This window comes from Epinephelus fuscoguttatus, linkage group LG7 (genome assembly GCF_011397635.1).
Source record: "Epinephelus fuscoguttatus linkage group LG7, E.fuscoguttatus.final_Chr_v1".
In the NCBI taxonomy this organism is placed as follows: Eukaryota; Metazoa; Chordata; class Actinopteri; order Perciformes; family Serranidae; genus Epinephelus; species Epinephelus fuscoguttatus.
In genome coordinates this window covers 24,047,766-24,062,561 of record NC_064758.1, presented here as the reverse complement: position 1 = coordinate 24,062,561, position 14,796 = coordinate 24,047,766, and the positions used below count along the sequence as shown (strand labels likewise).

Genomic DNA, 14,796 nt, shown 5'->3' with positions numbered 1-14,796 from the left:
CACTTAGGGGGCACACGGAAGGCTTTGTCTCTTCCCATTTGTCTCAGTACTCGATGTGCGTGACTGCAGCCAGAACACTGATGTAGCGTAGGAGGCACAACACACTGCAGTTCCAGTTCCCAGCCCTCCAACTTCACCATTAAAAAAGGACTCCACAGCAGAGAGACATTGTGACCAACTCATAGATCAGCTCCTGCTGCTTGTTCTTGAAGCCATTTCAGAATCTCTCAAGTTGGTGGCATACACTGTGTAGTGCCAGCAGCTCAACAAAGACACCCCTACCCACACAGACACACAGAAAGACGGCCATCCAGCATTCCTTTAAGCAAACTGTGAAGAAGGCATATCTCTCTCCCTCTAATTATGACTGGAAGGCTTTGTGAAGAACTTGTCTGATCACCCTCAGCCAGAAATGATCACACATTTTGGTTTGAACTTAGTCAGCATGAGAGCCTGTCGTTTCTGAGAACTAATGAAAAGAGTGGGAGATCTGGTGTTGGGTGTTTGTTTTCTTAGAGGTGGGGCAGTGGGGTTGGAAAGATAGTGCTGATCAGAGCCACACTGACAGACACAGCAGCAGTGTGTGCCATTCGCTGACAGATTCCATAAGAGTGAAGAATTCTAAACAATTCTTTGTTTGTCAGGGTTTTTATTTTTGCAGTGAACCATATGTGCTGGCTGGAGAGTTTCTCTCGTTGGTGAATGTGACATATGCCAAGCTATTACAGCTTCTTTTTTTTCCTACATAAAATCACCACTAACTAGAGCTGGGTATCATTGAAAAAGTATGATACCAGTACTGATTGCAGTACCCTTAAAGTGATACAGATACCAACTGAATACTTCATTTGATACCCATAATGTGTTTGGCATGGTGTGTAGTATAGCAATACTTTCGACCATTTTGGTGACATCTTGGCACACTGAACTGCCAACTCTGTCAAATACACCACACTCAACTTCGCCACACCAAAGACTGTATTGGTTGTGGCTGCTGTTGCCGCAGTGTGAGCTCAGCACCGAGGACAGTTGGTGAGAATCCACCTGCACTTACACAGTGATAGGGCTAATTGTTAGCATCACATGGCTAACATTACAGTTATTAAAGGGTTTAACTACAGAGTTGACCCATTTGGGTGTCAGTGTGAATATGTTAGGACCTTTTAAGAGCTCGGTGTTGGATGCTGGCTGCTGCTGCTTTGTCAGCTCGTGCTAATCAGAGAGACATTCAACTGACTGTTCGCCACGAGGAGAGCGGCTCCAGAGATGGCAGCAACAGAAAGATTCCTGTTCCGGCAGGGTGTTTGAACGTTCTTGAGACATTTTAATACTACTTGGTGTTGGGTCGCTACTTTTAAGTTACGCAATACCAATACCCAGCCATTTTTCTAACATTAAAATTCTATAAAAAGCTACGTATTGTCAACCTTGGTCCCTTTTGCGATTTGCCATTCAGATGTCAAACACATGAAAAAGAACCAAACACAATCCTAATTTGAAGTTCCTCTGTCTGTGTGTGTGTGTCCCATTCAGCCCTGACCAGTTTTGAAGTGGTGATCCAGTATGGACTGGCTACTCCAGAAGGCCTGGCTGTGGACTGGATAGCAGGAAACATCTACTGGGTGGAGAGCAATCTGGACCAGATAGAGGTGGCCAAACTGGACGGGACCATGAGAACCACCCTGCTGGCTGGGGAGGTGGAGCACCCCAGGGCCATTGCCCTAGATCCTCGTGATGGGTAAGAAGCATAGATGTAGGGATTTTGAAGCTGTAATTACTAAAGCTGCAACAATTAGTCACCTACTAATGTGATAATCAGTTAATTGGTTTAAGTATTTGTTTTTATTAAGGAAACACAAAGTCAGATTCTCTGATTCAAGCTTCCTAAATGTGAATATGTTGTCGTAGCTTTACTCCTATATAACGGTTAATTGAATATCTTTGGGTTGTGGACAAAACAAGATATTCATGGATGTCATCTTGGGCTTTGGCAAGCATCGATCTATACTTTCTACCATTTTCTGGCATTTTATAGACTGAACAACCACTTGATTAATTTAGAAAATAGTCAACAGATTAATCAACAATAAAAAAATAGTCTTTAATTCCAGCCCTAATAATTACTTAGCTCAAAGCATATTTCACTCAGTGTATTTTCTATTAAACTTACATGTTCTGTGTTGATACTGATACAGCTGTGAAAATAAATCCCTCCTCACTTTGATTTATTCTCTCTCTGCAGTATTCTGTTTTGGACAGACTGGGATGCCAGTCTGCCCAGGATTGAGGCAGCATCTATGAGTGGTGAATTCAGACGCACCATCCACAGGGAAACAGGCAGTGGTGGCTGGCCCAACGGACTCACTGTTGACTACATGGAAAGACGCATTGTCTGGATTGATGCCAGGTAGCATTTGTCACTAGAATATACAGAATGCTCTCATTGCACAGCATCCACCCACTCCCTCATTGCATCACACACTCGCTCATTCTTTTTTATTTGCTTGCTCACCATCACTGTTTTTTTTTTTTAAATAAACATGCAGATGTGCTTTGCTTATGCAAAATTGCATACACAGTACAGGCTCATCTAGTAACATGATGCACGTTATGTAAAGTATACATCTCTCTGCTTTAATCCTCTTCCAGGTCAGATGCTATCTACTCTGCTATGTACGACGGCTCTGGGCTGATTGAAGTGTTGAGGGGTCATGAGTATTTGTCCCACCCCTTTGCTGTCACCATGTATGGAGGTGAAGTCTACTGGACTGACTGGAGGACTAACACTTTGGCCAAGGCAAACAAATGGACTGGACACAACGTCACTGTTGTCCAGCGGACCAACACACAGCCCTTTGACCTGCAGGTCTATCACCCATCCAGACAACCGCAGGGTAGGTTGCCACCAGCGACGTGTGCATTAACTCTCAAAGAGAAACACACACTCACACGGAGAGATAGTGCCACAGTATCTCAGATTCACCCCTGCCTGCCAGTGTGGCTGACTGATTTGGGCTTTAACTCATAGGAGAACGGTGGCGAGCTCACAGTTCATTGCTGACCGCGTTGATTCACAACTCCTATTCTCCAAAGACAGCTGACCTTTCAGAGCTGTGAGACGTGTTGTCTCCACACACCGGCAGCAATTTGGACACCTCCTGCTGCCTCGTTGATCAAAAAGTCACCTCACTGTTTGGCATTTCCCACCGGCTGGGTAGGAAATAAAACCTTCCTCCTGTGACTTAAATGTCATGTGTTGATCTCATAGGAGCACATGATTGACAAGATGACAAAAAGATTTGCAGTATTCTGTCACATTGAACTGTCACCTTGGTGTTTAGTAGCCAATGGCTATGGGATCCCAAGGGTGTAGGGGCAACAGAGAGGCACTGGGACCTGTAATTGGAGGCAGAAAAAGGGAGATCTCACAGAATCGTTGATTGACAGCTGCAGCCAATGCTCATGACAGTGATGAGGCAACAAGCGGGTCTGGCAGACAAAGTCTTTTTCTGCACTCTCACTTTCCTTGAGGGTCCATTGATGGAGAGGTCCATTACACTCTTGACTCTGGAAATAGCTTCTCAGATTAAACTATTGGCTTAGTATGGTACTAGAATAAATGGGCTGCTTTTATGGATTTTGTGGAGAGCTTTTGGAAAATATATACACAGCAGGGCATAGTGTGAGCATTAAAGGGATTCACACGAAAATCAAAACTAGATTTTTTCTCTGTTACCTGTAGTGCTATTAATCAATCTAAATTGTTTTGGTTCCCGATTGTTGTGCAGAGTACATTTTCTACCAAACTACAACTGCATCAAGGTGCAGTACGGAGCATGGATCTATTCGTGGACGAGAGTCTCATGCTTATGACAGCACAAAATGTACAAACATTGATGGTGTCCTCCTCGGCTGAGCTGTAACGTTAGCTAGCTTGGTGGTGCTAGGTGAGCTAATGGTAGATGCACACTTCAATCTGCGCGATGATACAGTTGGTAGCTCGGTAGAAAGAAAATAGTTCCGACATCAAACTGCTCACAACAAGGTCTGTGGCGTGTGTTGAGTAACTGGCTCATGATTTCTGGAAACAAACATTGCTGTTGAGTTTTTCAAATATATTTTTTGGCACTTAGAGCACCACAAGCCGAGTGCCATCAAGTTCCATTATATTTGACAGAAGGCAGAAATCTCTACGGCTGATATTTCCAAAACTCGGCAAATCATACCAAAACAATCTAGATTCATTAATGGCGTTACAGTTAAGTAGGAAAATATGTATTTTTGATTTTGGGGTTAACTGTCCCTTTCAATGAAATACCTCCTTTCTCACTTTCACCACATTTCCTCTGACTTCTCCTTTCTTTCAGCACCTAACCCGTGTGCCACTGGTGATGGTAAAGGCCCTTGCTCCCACCTCTGTCTCATCAACTTCAACCAGACCTTCTCCTGTGCCTGCCCTCACCTCATGAAGCTGCAGCCTGACAAACGCACCTGCAAAGGTAAGGATGGATACTCTCCTCACAAACACCTACAGGCTTGTTTTTTCTCTTACCTTTAAAAAGCTCAGGCCAAGTGTGCGCACGCTACACCGTCATATACAGTATAATCCATGTCATCAAGTCGCAAGAAACAAGCTCTTTGTTTGCAGGAATCTCTTCTTGTGACTGTCATGGCTGCTACGGTGTGCTCAGCTCCCAAATGCGACATCAATGCCATTAGCTGTCATCTCTTATGACAGAAGATCTAATTACTTATCCTCTATTTGTGCCACACGGCCTTCTTCACTCTCATTTCCATTTCATTTCATATAAAAGACTGTCACAAGTGATGTGCCTGAGGTCTTCATTTATTACTATGTGATTTCATGAGTGGGTTTCATGATGGTTTTGAGGGGTAGCTGTGGGAATCTGTGGGCATCTGTGTCTGTTAAGCATTCTGCTGAACAATCCTCATCTCAGCAGTGTAGATTTAAGGATAATTGGATTAGAGGGCGTCTGATGCATTCCCCATCAACGTGGGAATTTTCAGGGAGCTTGGCAGAGTCTCTCTGAACTTGGACACATTCACCACTGAGTTAAAGCTGCATGAATTCTTGACTGAGAGGGAGTCATTTGTTATCTCTATATCCCATCTCTCAGGAGCTAATCAAGCCTCAACAAGTCGGGCAACATGTTACTCATTGGTCAGTTTGACCGTCATGGGCTTCTGTCTTCTGGGACCCAGCTGGCCCCACCCTTTGATTGTCTGGCTCGCACAGTGAGAAGAACCCTAAACCTAACTTTTAATCTTAATGCGCTTTAAAGAATATAGATTGGCTAAACTTGAGCATGAGAACAGGGGGTTCCTTTACAGAGAAGTCTGAGAAATTTGTTCTTTCTTTCTCTCTTCACACTTTCCATTATTTGCAGAAAACTTAGAAGTAATTTATAAAAATGCAACAAAAATGATTAAAATCCTGTTTTGTTTTTTGCCCCCCCACAGAGTCTCGCAAGTTCCTTCTGTACGCTCGTCAGATTGAGATCCGAGGTGTAGACATTGACAACCCCTACTACAACTACATCATCTCCTTCACCGTGCCGGACATTGACAATGTGACAGTGGTCGACTACGACGCAGTGGAGCATCGCATCTACTGGTCAGATGTTCGAACGCAGACAATCAAGAGAGCTTTCATTAACGGCACAGGGGTGGAGACTGTTGTGTCTGCTGGTGAGAATGATTACAGAAATATCTGTGATTCAGTTTTTATAATAGTTTTTTTTTTTTTTTCAGTATACATTTTAAACTTTCTATATCTGTCTGAAAAAATAGAATAAACCCTAACCTTCCTTATCGCGGCTCTAACATTTCCTAGACCTTCCTAACGCTCATGGGCTGGCAGTAGACTGGGTGTCCAGAAACCTCTTCTGGACCAGCTATGATGCCAATAAGAAACAGATCAATGTGGCCAGACTGGATGGATCTTTCAAGAATGCTGTCATCCAGGGCTTAGACAAGCCCCACTGTCTGGTGGTGCACCCTCTACTGGGGTGAGTGTTCTCTCAGTTAATCAGGTCTGCTTTCAGTCAGAGATATGAATTCTCTCTATGGTGCTCTTTTTCTGTTGTCCATTTCACTTAAAGATCCTTTCCAGTCAAAACTATGTTTTTCTTATGGTTACGTCATCTAAAATGTCTGATCTTGACTATACTGTCTTGTATTTATGCAAAGTTTGTCATTAGAAAGGTGTTTTTTTTTCCGTGCACTTCTCTAAAATCTGGAAATTCAAATGTACCCTGGGCAAGCTAGGTTAGGTTTTTTCCTAATACGAAAGCCAGTCGTTGTCTAATACGGGAAAGGCATATCTACAGGACATCAGATTTCAACACAACACCATCAAAGAAACCTGAAACCTCCAGTGCAGAGTGGACTTATCAGTGCAGAGTTTGCAGAGTGTGCAGTTCATGCATTTAAATCTGAACACACTTGAACATTGTAGCAGATGTTATTGTATGTTTCACAACCACCAACACTATGCCAACCACTGCCAGTTAGCCTACAAGCTAACAAACAATATAAACAAATAAAGATGCTAACTACACTTACCGTTCTGATACATCTGTTAGTTGCCGACAACAGACTCCTCACCTGAGTCTGGGTCTAACTGAGGCTTAGATATGGCTTAATCTCTCCAACATTTCTTCTAACACTAACCACCATGATGTGCACTGCTCTTTCACCAATCATCCTAGTCCAGAATTTCTCAATGAGGGAGCAAGAGTAGATCTGCTTCCAGATGCTTTTTAGTCTTTTACTTTTTATGTGGGGAAAACCATGTCAATCTGAATATTAACTTTAACAGAGATTCCTCACATACACCAAAACATGTCTGGAGGGTTACTTTAGTAGATTCAAGAGCATTTGCTGCCTTACAACAATACATTTTGGGGAAGGTTTTGGAGGTATAGCTGTCATTCCTTGGCTGCCTCTTCTTCCTTGGCCTTGTAGTTTTTCCTCATGTTGTGATGTTCCTGTAGTGTCTCCTACTGTTATGGTTCTTTGGTAGAGTACTCATAACATTCATATCCCTCCTCAGGAAGCTTTACTGGACAGATGGTGACAACATAAGCATGGCAAACATGGATGGTACCAACAGCACCATACTATTCACAGATCAAAAAGGACCAGTAGGTGAGTCGATGTACCCCCACTGCGAAAAATCACTGTCAGCTAAATAATACTGGATATCTATTTATCTCTGCGGGGTTCCAGTACAGATTAAGCATATTAGAGATGTATATTGATGGTAGCATCATTATTCTTTTCACGCAGGCCTCTCAATTGACTATGAAAAAGAGCAGCTGTACTGGATCAGCTCAGGAAACAGCACCATTAACCGCTGTCAACTGGATGGAACTAAACTGGAGATCCTGGAAGGTGTAAAAGGCAAACTTACCAAGGCTACTGCATTGGCCATTATGGGTAAGATGATACTTCACATTTATCCTATCCAAACTCATTGGTCCCTGTTAAAGGGATAACATACAAATATATGAATACATTTCCCTCACTGTAGGAGAAAAGTTGTGGTGGGCGGACCAGGGAACTGACCAGATAGGAACATGTGACAAGAAGGACGGAGGAAACTGGAAGATTTTGCGAAACAACACCTCCCCCATGATGCACATGAGGATTTATGATGAGGATGTGCAGAAAGGTAAGAGATATCACTTGAAGTGAAACGTTACTGCTTGTGGTTTTTGTCAGCAATAAATCAAAATGTAATACTACATAGTTTGGAAGAGTTGGATGGACAACTGAGTTTTACTTGAGTCTCATGTTTTGAAGCAGATGCAAAATTCAGCAAAGCAATGTTCCATTCAGCATGAAACTAGAAAAGAAAAATATTTTTCTTTCTTCCTGGGCCTTACTGAGCCTCTCCTTTTCCTTCAGCGGGTATCAATCTGTGCAGTAACAACAATGGAGACTGCTCCCAGCTCTGTCTGCCCACGTCACCAACAACCAGGGCCTGCATGTGCACAGCTGGGTACAGCCTCAAGACAGGACAGCAGTCCTGTGAAGGTAAGACACTAGACCTTTTTACATGGAGGTTCGAGGATGATGAAGCAATGAGAACCCGTTATTATGGTGACTTTTCTTTTTGACACAGAACAAAACAACGTTCCGAAGCAAAAGAGGTTTCTGCCTCTAATATGACATTTAACATACCTGTTAGGCAGCATTGTCTAAACAGTAACAGTGGCATAGTAAGGCAATAACAAGCATTTACCATCCCTGTTATGTGGTGGCTGATCTTGCCCTCTGCACAGAGGGTAAGGAGCTCCCAGACCTCATTGTCCTTCCAGTTTGCAGACAATTTCAGCTTCTGTTCTTCCTCTTTGAGTTAGCTGCTAGCTGCTTCTAGCTGCTTTTAAAATCTCTCAGTGAAACGTTGATTCAGTGCTGTTACTATCTCACGCTGCTGGTAAAGGCATGACAGCTCCATCCCCCTATTCTGTGATTGTACGTTTTTGTACAGAACTGCGAGGTGAAACAACGGTGTGACATTTCCTCTTTAAACAGGCAGTGTAAAAGGAGCTACTGTGTCACAGCTTCAGTCACACATACAGTAAAAATGCAGTGTATTTCAAAAACAGAAACGTCTCTTACTGTCTCTGAGCAGGCATGGGCTCTTTCCTGCTTTACTCTGTTCATGAGGGAATCCGAGGTATTCCACTTGACCCGGCAGACAAATCTGACGCCTTGGTGCCAGTGTCTGGCACCTCTCTGGCCGTCGGCATCGACTTCCACGCTGGTGAGTGACACTGAGGGACATCACTAACTAGATGGCTTTGCTTAAGTGACATTTTCAAGCTGTCTTTATCTCAGTGAGTATTTATAGGATGACACAAAAGGCCTCTTTGTTTTCAGAGAATGACACCATCTACTGGGTGGACATGGGCCTGAGCACCATCAGCAGAGCTAAGAGAGATCAGACATGGAGAGAAGATGTGGTCACCAACGGCATTGGCAGGGTGGAGGGCATCACTGTCGACTGGATAGCAGGTCTAGACATAACAGATTTAAAATCCTAATTAAACTCTCTTGTCCATATTACACAAAGGACCACAAAGCTTATTTGCATCCCTGATCTTTTATAGGAAACATTTACTGGACTGACCAGGGCTTTGATGTGATCGAGGTGGCCAGGCTGAATGGCTCCTTCCGCTATGTAGTCATTTCCCAGGGCCTGGACAAGCCCAGAGCCATCACTGTTCACCCAGTCAAAGGGTAAGTCTTGCTGACAACGATTAAATTCTGCCTTCTGTAAAACTATTGCCTCTAGGTGCTTGCAATGTCTACTCAACCATGCTGCTATATTTCTAAACTCAAGAAATCGCACTTTAAGATAATCTTGTGTGTCTCTGTGTGCAGGTACCTGTTCTGGACTGAGTGGGGTCAGTACCCTCGTATTGAGCGCTCCAGGTTGGATGGCTCCCAGAGGTTGGTCCTGGTCAATGTGAGCATCAGCTGGCCCAATGGAATCTCCATCGACTACGAGGTAATGACCACAGCTAACATTATAGCACTTCAGACCTTCATGAACACATTTGTCATTATTAATATGTGTAGTTTTTAGTTCTTAGGTTAAACAGCTATACTGCAATTTTTCCAAAGAGTGCATCATTGGTCATCATTTTACAGATTAGATTATAGTCTTGGTTCAATCAATTCTACTTACTGTAGCCACAGTTATAGCTTTAAATAGTTGTTTGCTCTGAGTAAATTTTAGTAGTCCCACATGTTACTCTGTCTGCCAGATATATATAGCTGTATCATATTTCAAAGTACTGTTAATTTAGTTTTAGAGCTACTACAAGTTCTGTTTTTTTTCTTGCAATGATGCTTACCTAGAATCACATGTAAATATCTTCTAGTATTGTACATTAAAGTGTTAGGTGCTGTAGTGAACTAGCAAATGGGGGCAATAGAATGATTTCTAGGATGTTTGTGTTTATGAATTAAGGCCCCGATCAGACAGAGTGCTTTTTGCAGGTTGCAAACCTGCCTTTTTGGTTGAAGTCTACCATTTAAAAAAAGACTTGCTGCTTGCTGTGGCATCTTTTTTTTTTTTTTATTATTGTTGCTAGGCACCAAGTCACCTACCTTTAGCTTAACCGTTATTTTGCTCTGAAGTAAACTCACATTTCTTTTTTCTTTAGATAGTTTAAGTCATACAGCTCCAAGTATCAGCGTCAGCAACCACTAGTTTGTCTTCCATGAATGTTGTTGTTAACACCACAGAAGGCCCACTTCTACATTCATCCAGTGGGACAATGGGATAAAAGGCAAATGACGTTAGGAGCTTTCCTGATCTGAGTTTAAGTTTTCTAAACTTGAGGCCTTCAGGGCTCTCCTGCGAAAACTTGAGGTGCTCAGCAACGTAAAAGCAGCGAGCAAAAAGCCTCACTCTCATTGAAAACCATTACAAAAAGCCACTCCAGGCTGCTAAAAATGCTCCATGTGATCAGGGCCCTAACACTTTCCCTTATGTCTTTTGGTTTAATTTTCATTTTTAAAATGTGACCTCCCTTGAATAAGCATTTCTATTTTGTTCCTGCTTTGTCTCTGCAGGGGGGTATGCTATATTGGTGCGACGCCAGGACAGACAAGATTGAGCGTATAAACCTCGAGACTGGAGAGAACAGGGAGCTGGTGCTGGCCAATAACAACATGGACATGTTTGCTGTGTCTGTTTTTGAGGAATTCATCTATTGGAGTGACCGGTCAGTTCAGAGCTTAATTAATTTCTTGAACCAACCATTGAACCATTTTTTTTTCTCCATTGCTCTATTATTATCTAGCCATACTTGTTAATGCATGACAGCTTTTGAGTCATGTGGAAGATTTCATATTGTATCATGCTGTTAATTGACTCACAGTTTTGCTGTCTTTTGTTAAGGACTCATGCCAATGGCTCCATTAAGAGAGGCAGCAAAGACAATGCTACAGATGCTGTGCAGCTCAGGACTGGCATTGGTGTACAGCTGAAAGATATCAAGGTTTTCAACAGGGCCCGGCAGCAAGGTAGGAACACACAGAAAAGACACCCACTCCTAAACTTAACCATAAAACCCTAAAAATCAGCTTTTTGCCATTAAATTTGGCAAAAATGTCCTCTTAAGAACAGTGGGCTGCCATGAGTTGGTCCTCACATGTACACAAATACAAGCCCTCACACACACAGTAATAAAAAATTTTTACCACCGAACTCAATCCACTCCTGCCAAGAATCAATGAAATTGAAATTGTGTTTAACAAGGCTCATTATTTGTTTTAACAACACACCTCATAAATGTGTCACACTCTCCCCAGGCACCAACATCTGCAAAGACAACAACGGCGGCTGTGAACAGCTGTGTCTTTTCCGTGGCAACGGGCAGCGCACCTGCGCCTGTGCTCACGGCATGCTGGCAGAGGACAACCGGGGTTGTCGCGACTATGACGGATACCTGCTGTATTCGGAACGTACCATCCTGAAGAGCATTCACCTGTCAGATGAAACGAACCTCAATGCGCCAATAAAGCCGTTTGAGGACCCGGATCACATGAAGAATGTCATCGCCCTCAGCTTTGACTATCATGGTGGTGGAGGAAAGGGAGCCAACCGCATCTTCTTCAGCGACATCCACTTTGGCAACATCCAGCAGATTAACGATGATGGCACAGACCGCAAGATTGTGGTGGACAGTAAGTATGGAGTCATCAATCACATGTCATTCTTTTCAACACTTCAGATAATCTGCAAAACTCTGCATCACTCATCACTTCTCCCAAACATTTCCCTCCACTCCTCCTGTCTACATATATTTCAGCTGTGTTGCCTCGTGGTACCATTTCTTTTATCCTGCCCATTAATAATTGAGTGTTGTCCCTCGTCTCCTCGACACTGTAAACAGCCATCATCACGCATTTTGACAACACGAGCACCCAGGAGGATCCACTGTATGTACACACAGCTGCAGCTTCTCAACTAGAGGAGACTGACATCACTTAGGGCTGCCACTTGAAGAAGACGTACACACACACACACACACACACACATGCACAGTGCTTTTTGCTAGTTTCAACACTGAAGTGTCTTTTAAATCCCATTCCCTTTAAATGATTCAAGAGAAGGTTGTTGAACTCCATCCAGAAAAGCATCGTATTTAAAAGCCCTGGACGAAAAGCTGTTCTTAGCAAGCAATATTCAAAACATGAATTATTTGATAGAAAAGACAGGAAAACAAGTAAAGTGCATGTAGTTAGCATGTTTATTCATGTCATTTTGAACAGGTTGTGAACATAATGGCTGTTGTTTCCACATTAGATTTTCATCCATCAAAACACAGAATTTATTCCAGTTGAAGGAGAATTAAATTTTTCAGCTGAGGTTAGAGGAGCGTTCTAGTTCCAGATACCACTTGGCAATCAATAATATTATTATATATCACCTTTAATAGAATCATATCGCAATAACAATCATATTGTAACACTGTTTTATTGCATTCTGCTGTCCAAAGTAATAAATCCAAGCAAATTGTAAGGAAAACATAACAAAATGGGTGATTAGGTAAGTGAGCTTTTTATCTGATTTAATATATAACAATGGAATGAAGTTCTTTGCATTTATATCCCTTAGAGTATTGTCTATGGAATCTTACATACATTTCCATATATTGATATATAAATAGATAAATATATAGTAAAGCAGTAGATGTCTGTCGGCATGCCCAAGTACATTGCTTAGCTTCTGTATCGGACTCCAGCCTGCTTCTCCAAACTGGGGCTGTGCCAACTGCCATCTGCTGTAGGTAATGCACTGACTACAAATACGTACTTTGTACAACACCACTTCAAAACATCTGAACTATCCCCTCAAGTGAGTAATGAGGTAGCAGCAGTGTATTCTCTCTGGCCAGAGAGTCAGTTTTGGCCTCCTTCTGAGGTTGTGTCCAGCTCAAAGGGCTGCACCATGTCCCTGCCCATCACATCAGGGCAATCTATCAGACAGCTTTTGCACCATGCCCAGCGTTCTCTCCCCAGCTCTAGTAAGTCTCGTCTAAACTTCTGAGACATAAACCCATACAGTACAGGGTTTACTACTGCTACTGAGGATGCCAACAGTCTGGCCAGGATGGCAATGGTATTGTAGCCAGGTGAGCTTGTAATATTTCCTCCAACGTAGGAGAACATGAGAGCATAGGAGGGCAGCCAGAGGACAGTGAAGACCAGGACCAGGAGAGCTGAGGTGTGAGTGACCTGGCTCTGGTAGCGCTCCAGCTGGGGAGCATTCCCCAGCAGCCGTGCGTGTCGAAGAAAGCAGTAGATCTTGGTATACATCAATACAATGATGCCCAGTGGTAAAGCGAAGCCGATTATGAAGAGGGCAATGCTGTAGATCAGCTGGCTGAATTCAGACAGGAAGGCAAAGCAGTACACAGCGCTGGAGGCGCTAACTGTGCGAAAGGCAAATTGTGGCGCTGCCAAGGCCGAGGCAGGGACCCAGAGCAGGGCTACTGTCAGCTTTATGCGTCGGTGCATTCTGGAACGGTATGCCCAGGTGGGGTGTACCACTGTGAGGTAACGTGTCACAGCCAAAGCCGCCAGAGTAAAGACTGAAGCAGCTGAGCAGGCCACACCCAAGAAGCTGATGGCTTTGCACAGGAAGCTGCCAAAAGGCCAGAAGCCCAGGGTGATGGCAGAGGTGTGGAAAGGCAGGCAGAGCAGCAGCAGCAGGTCAGCAGCACTCAAAGCCAGCAGCAGGGTGTCTGTACCATGTGGGGGTTGACTTTCTTTCTTCCTCCTGCCAGTAAGAATGGTGATGACCAGGGTTTGACCCACCAGGCCAGTCACTAGAATTAGCCCATCCAGAATGGGCACCAAAACCTTAATCCAAGCCTCATGTGTCCTTTTAGTTTGGCCAAGGCCACTGCTGTTTATTTGCTGCCCTAAAGTCTCCATGCATTCACAACAAAGTTCTATAGAGAAATTAATCTAGTGGCCTGTTACTGTTAAGCATCAGAGCAGCATGTTCACACAGTGTCTTGGGGATGCATCTGTTTGCAACAGTTTATGTGTTAAATTGTGTTAATCACAGACAGGGCTGCACTCCATTAAGACATTTAGTCCTCTCATAATGATAGCACTTAAAAAAGCAGTTGACTTCTTCATTGACATTTATAATCCATGTACTCGCACGGAAAGAGAATAGAAAGAGTACATTCCAGTTTATTTTTAATTTGTATGCGGAGTTGTAAATGTGACCTGCAAAAATATACACTCCATCATTATGCAGTATGAATTTATTTTTGAGTGCCCACAGATAGTCAAGTGGTGAAGTCCGCTACTTATTGAGCCACACATGCTCCTCCTGCTCTGTGGCTGGTTGAGTCCCTCTAAAAATGTGTCTCCTACTGTTTTTCCAGAAATTATAACTACTTAAAAGATGGCTGGATATGGCACTCTCCTTGTGTGGAAAAAAAGATTAAGGGATAGTTTTAGAAAAACTGTTGTGCTGTTATCCGGTTTGACTCAGAAAAATAAAAATAAAAATAAAAACATGACCTTAAAGAGCAGTCCTTGCACACTGGCTTTTCCTTAGCTGCATCAGCATGTCCTCAATAATCCAAGGAAGAGGGAAAGAAAAACCGGAGAGATGTCGCTGCAGCAGTTACTCTGTGGCTATATTGATTTCTTGAAACCAGGCAACAGTGGACAAATTCATCCCAGCGGTTGCTAACAGACGTTCCACTTTAAAAGCAGTCAATGCTA

General features: G+C 43.2%; 2 protein-coding genes across 2 annotated transcripts in view; one reads left to right on the top strand and one right to left on the bottom strand.

Moving 5' to 3' along the window:
- lrp1ab (low density lipoprotein receptor-related protein 1Ab) overlaps nt 1-14,796 on the top strand; it is a 118,459-nt gene that overhangs the window by 69,548 nt on the left and 34,115 nt on the right. Inside the window, exons 25-41 of the mRNA XM_049580070.1 lie at nt 1,534-1,738; nt 2,243-2,407; nt 2,650-2,894; nt 4,368-4,499; nt 5,482-5,709; nt 5,855-6,029; nt 7,076-7,170; nt 7,312-7,461; nt 7,556-7,696; nt 7,933-8,061; nt 8,663-8,794; nt 8,911-9,045; nt 9,141-9,270; nt 9,415-9,541; nt 10,615-10,766; nt 10,943-11,067; nt 11,356-11,730. Of these exons, the coding sequence (XP_049436027.1) occupies nt 1,534-1,738; nt 2,243-2,407; nt 2,650-2,894; nt 4,368-4,499; nt 5,482-5,709; nt 5,855-6,029; nt 7,076-7,170; nt 7,312-7,461; nt 7,556-7,696; nt 7,933-8,061; nt 8,663-8,794; nt 8,911-9,045; nt 9,141-9,270; nt 9,415-9,541; nt 10,615-10,766; nt 10,943-11,067; nt 11,356-11,730 (2,841 nt within the window). The remainder of the gene's footprint in view (nt 1-1,533; nt 1,739-2,242; nt 2,408-2,649; nt 2,895-4,367; nt 4,500-5,481; nt 5,710-5,854; nt 6,030-7,075; nt 7,171-7,311; nt 7,462-7,555; nt 7,697-7,932; nt 8,062-8,662; nt 8,795-8,910; nt 9,046-9,140; nt 9,271-9,414; nt 9,542-10,614; nt 10,767-10,942; nt 11,068-11,355; nt 11,731-14,796) is intronic.
- On the bottom strand, nt 12,949-13,986 carry LOC125891099 (galanin receptor type 1-like). Its single transcript, XM_049580071.1, has one exon. It carries the CDS (start codon nt 13,984-13,986, stop codon nt 12,949-12,951), a length of 1,038 nt encoding a protein of 345 aa, XP_049436028.1.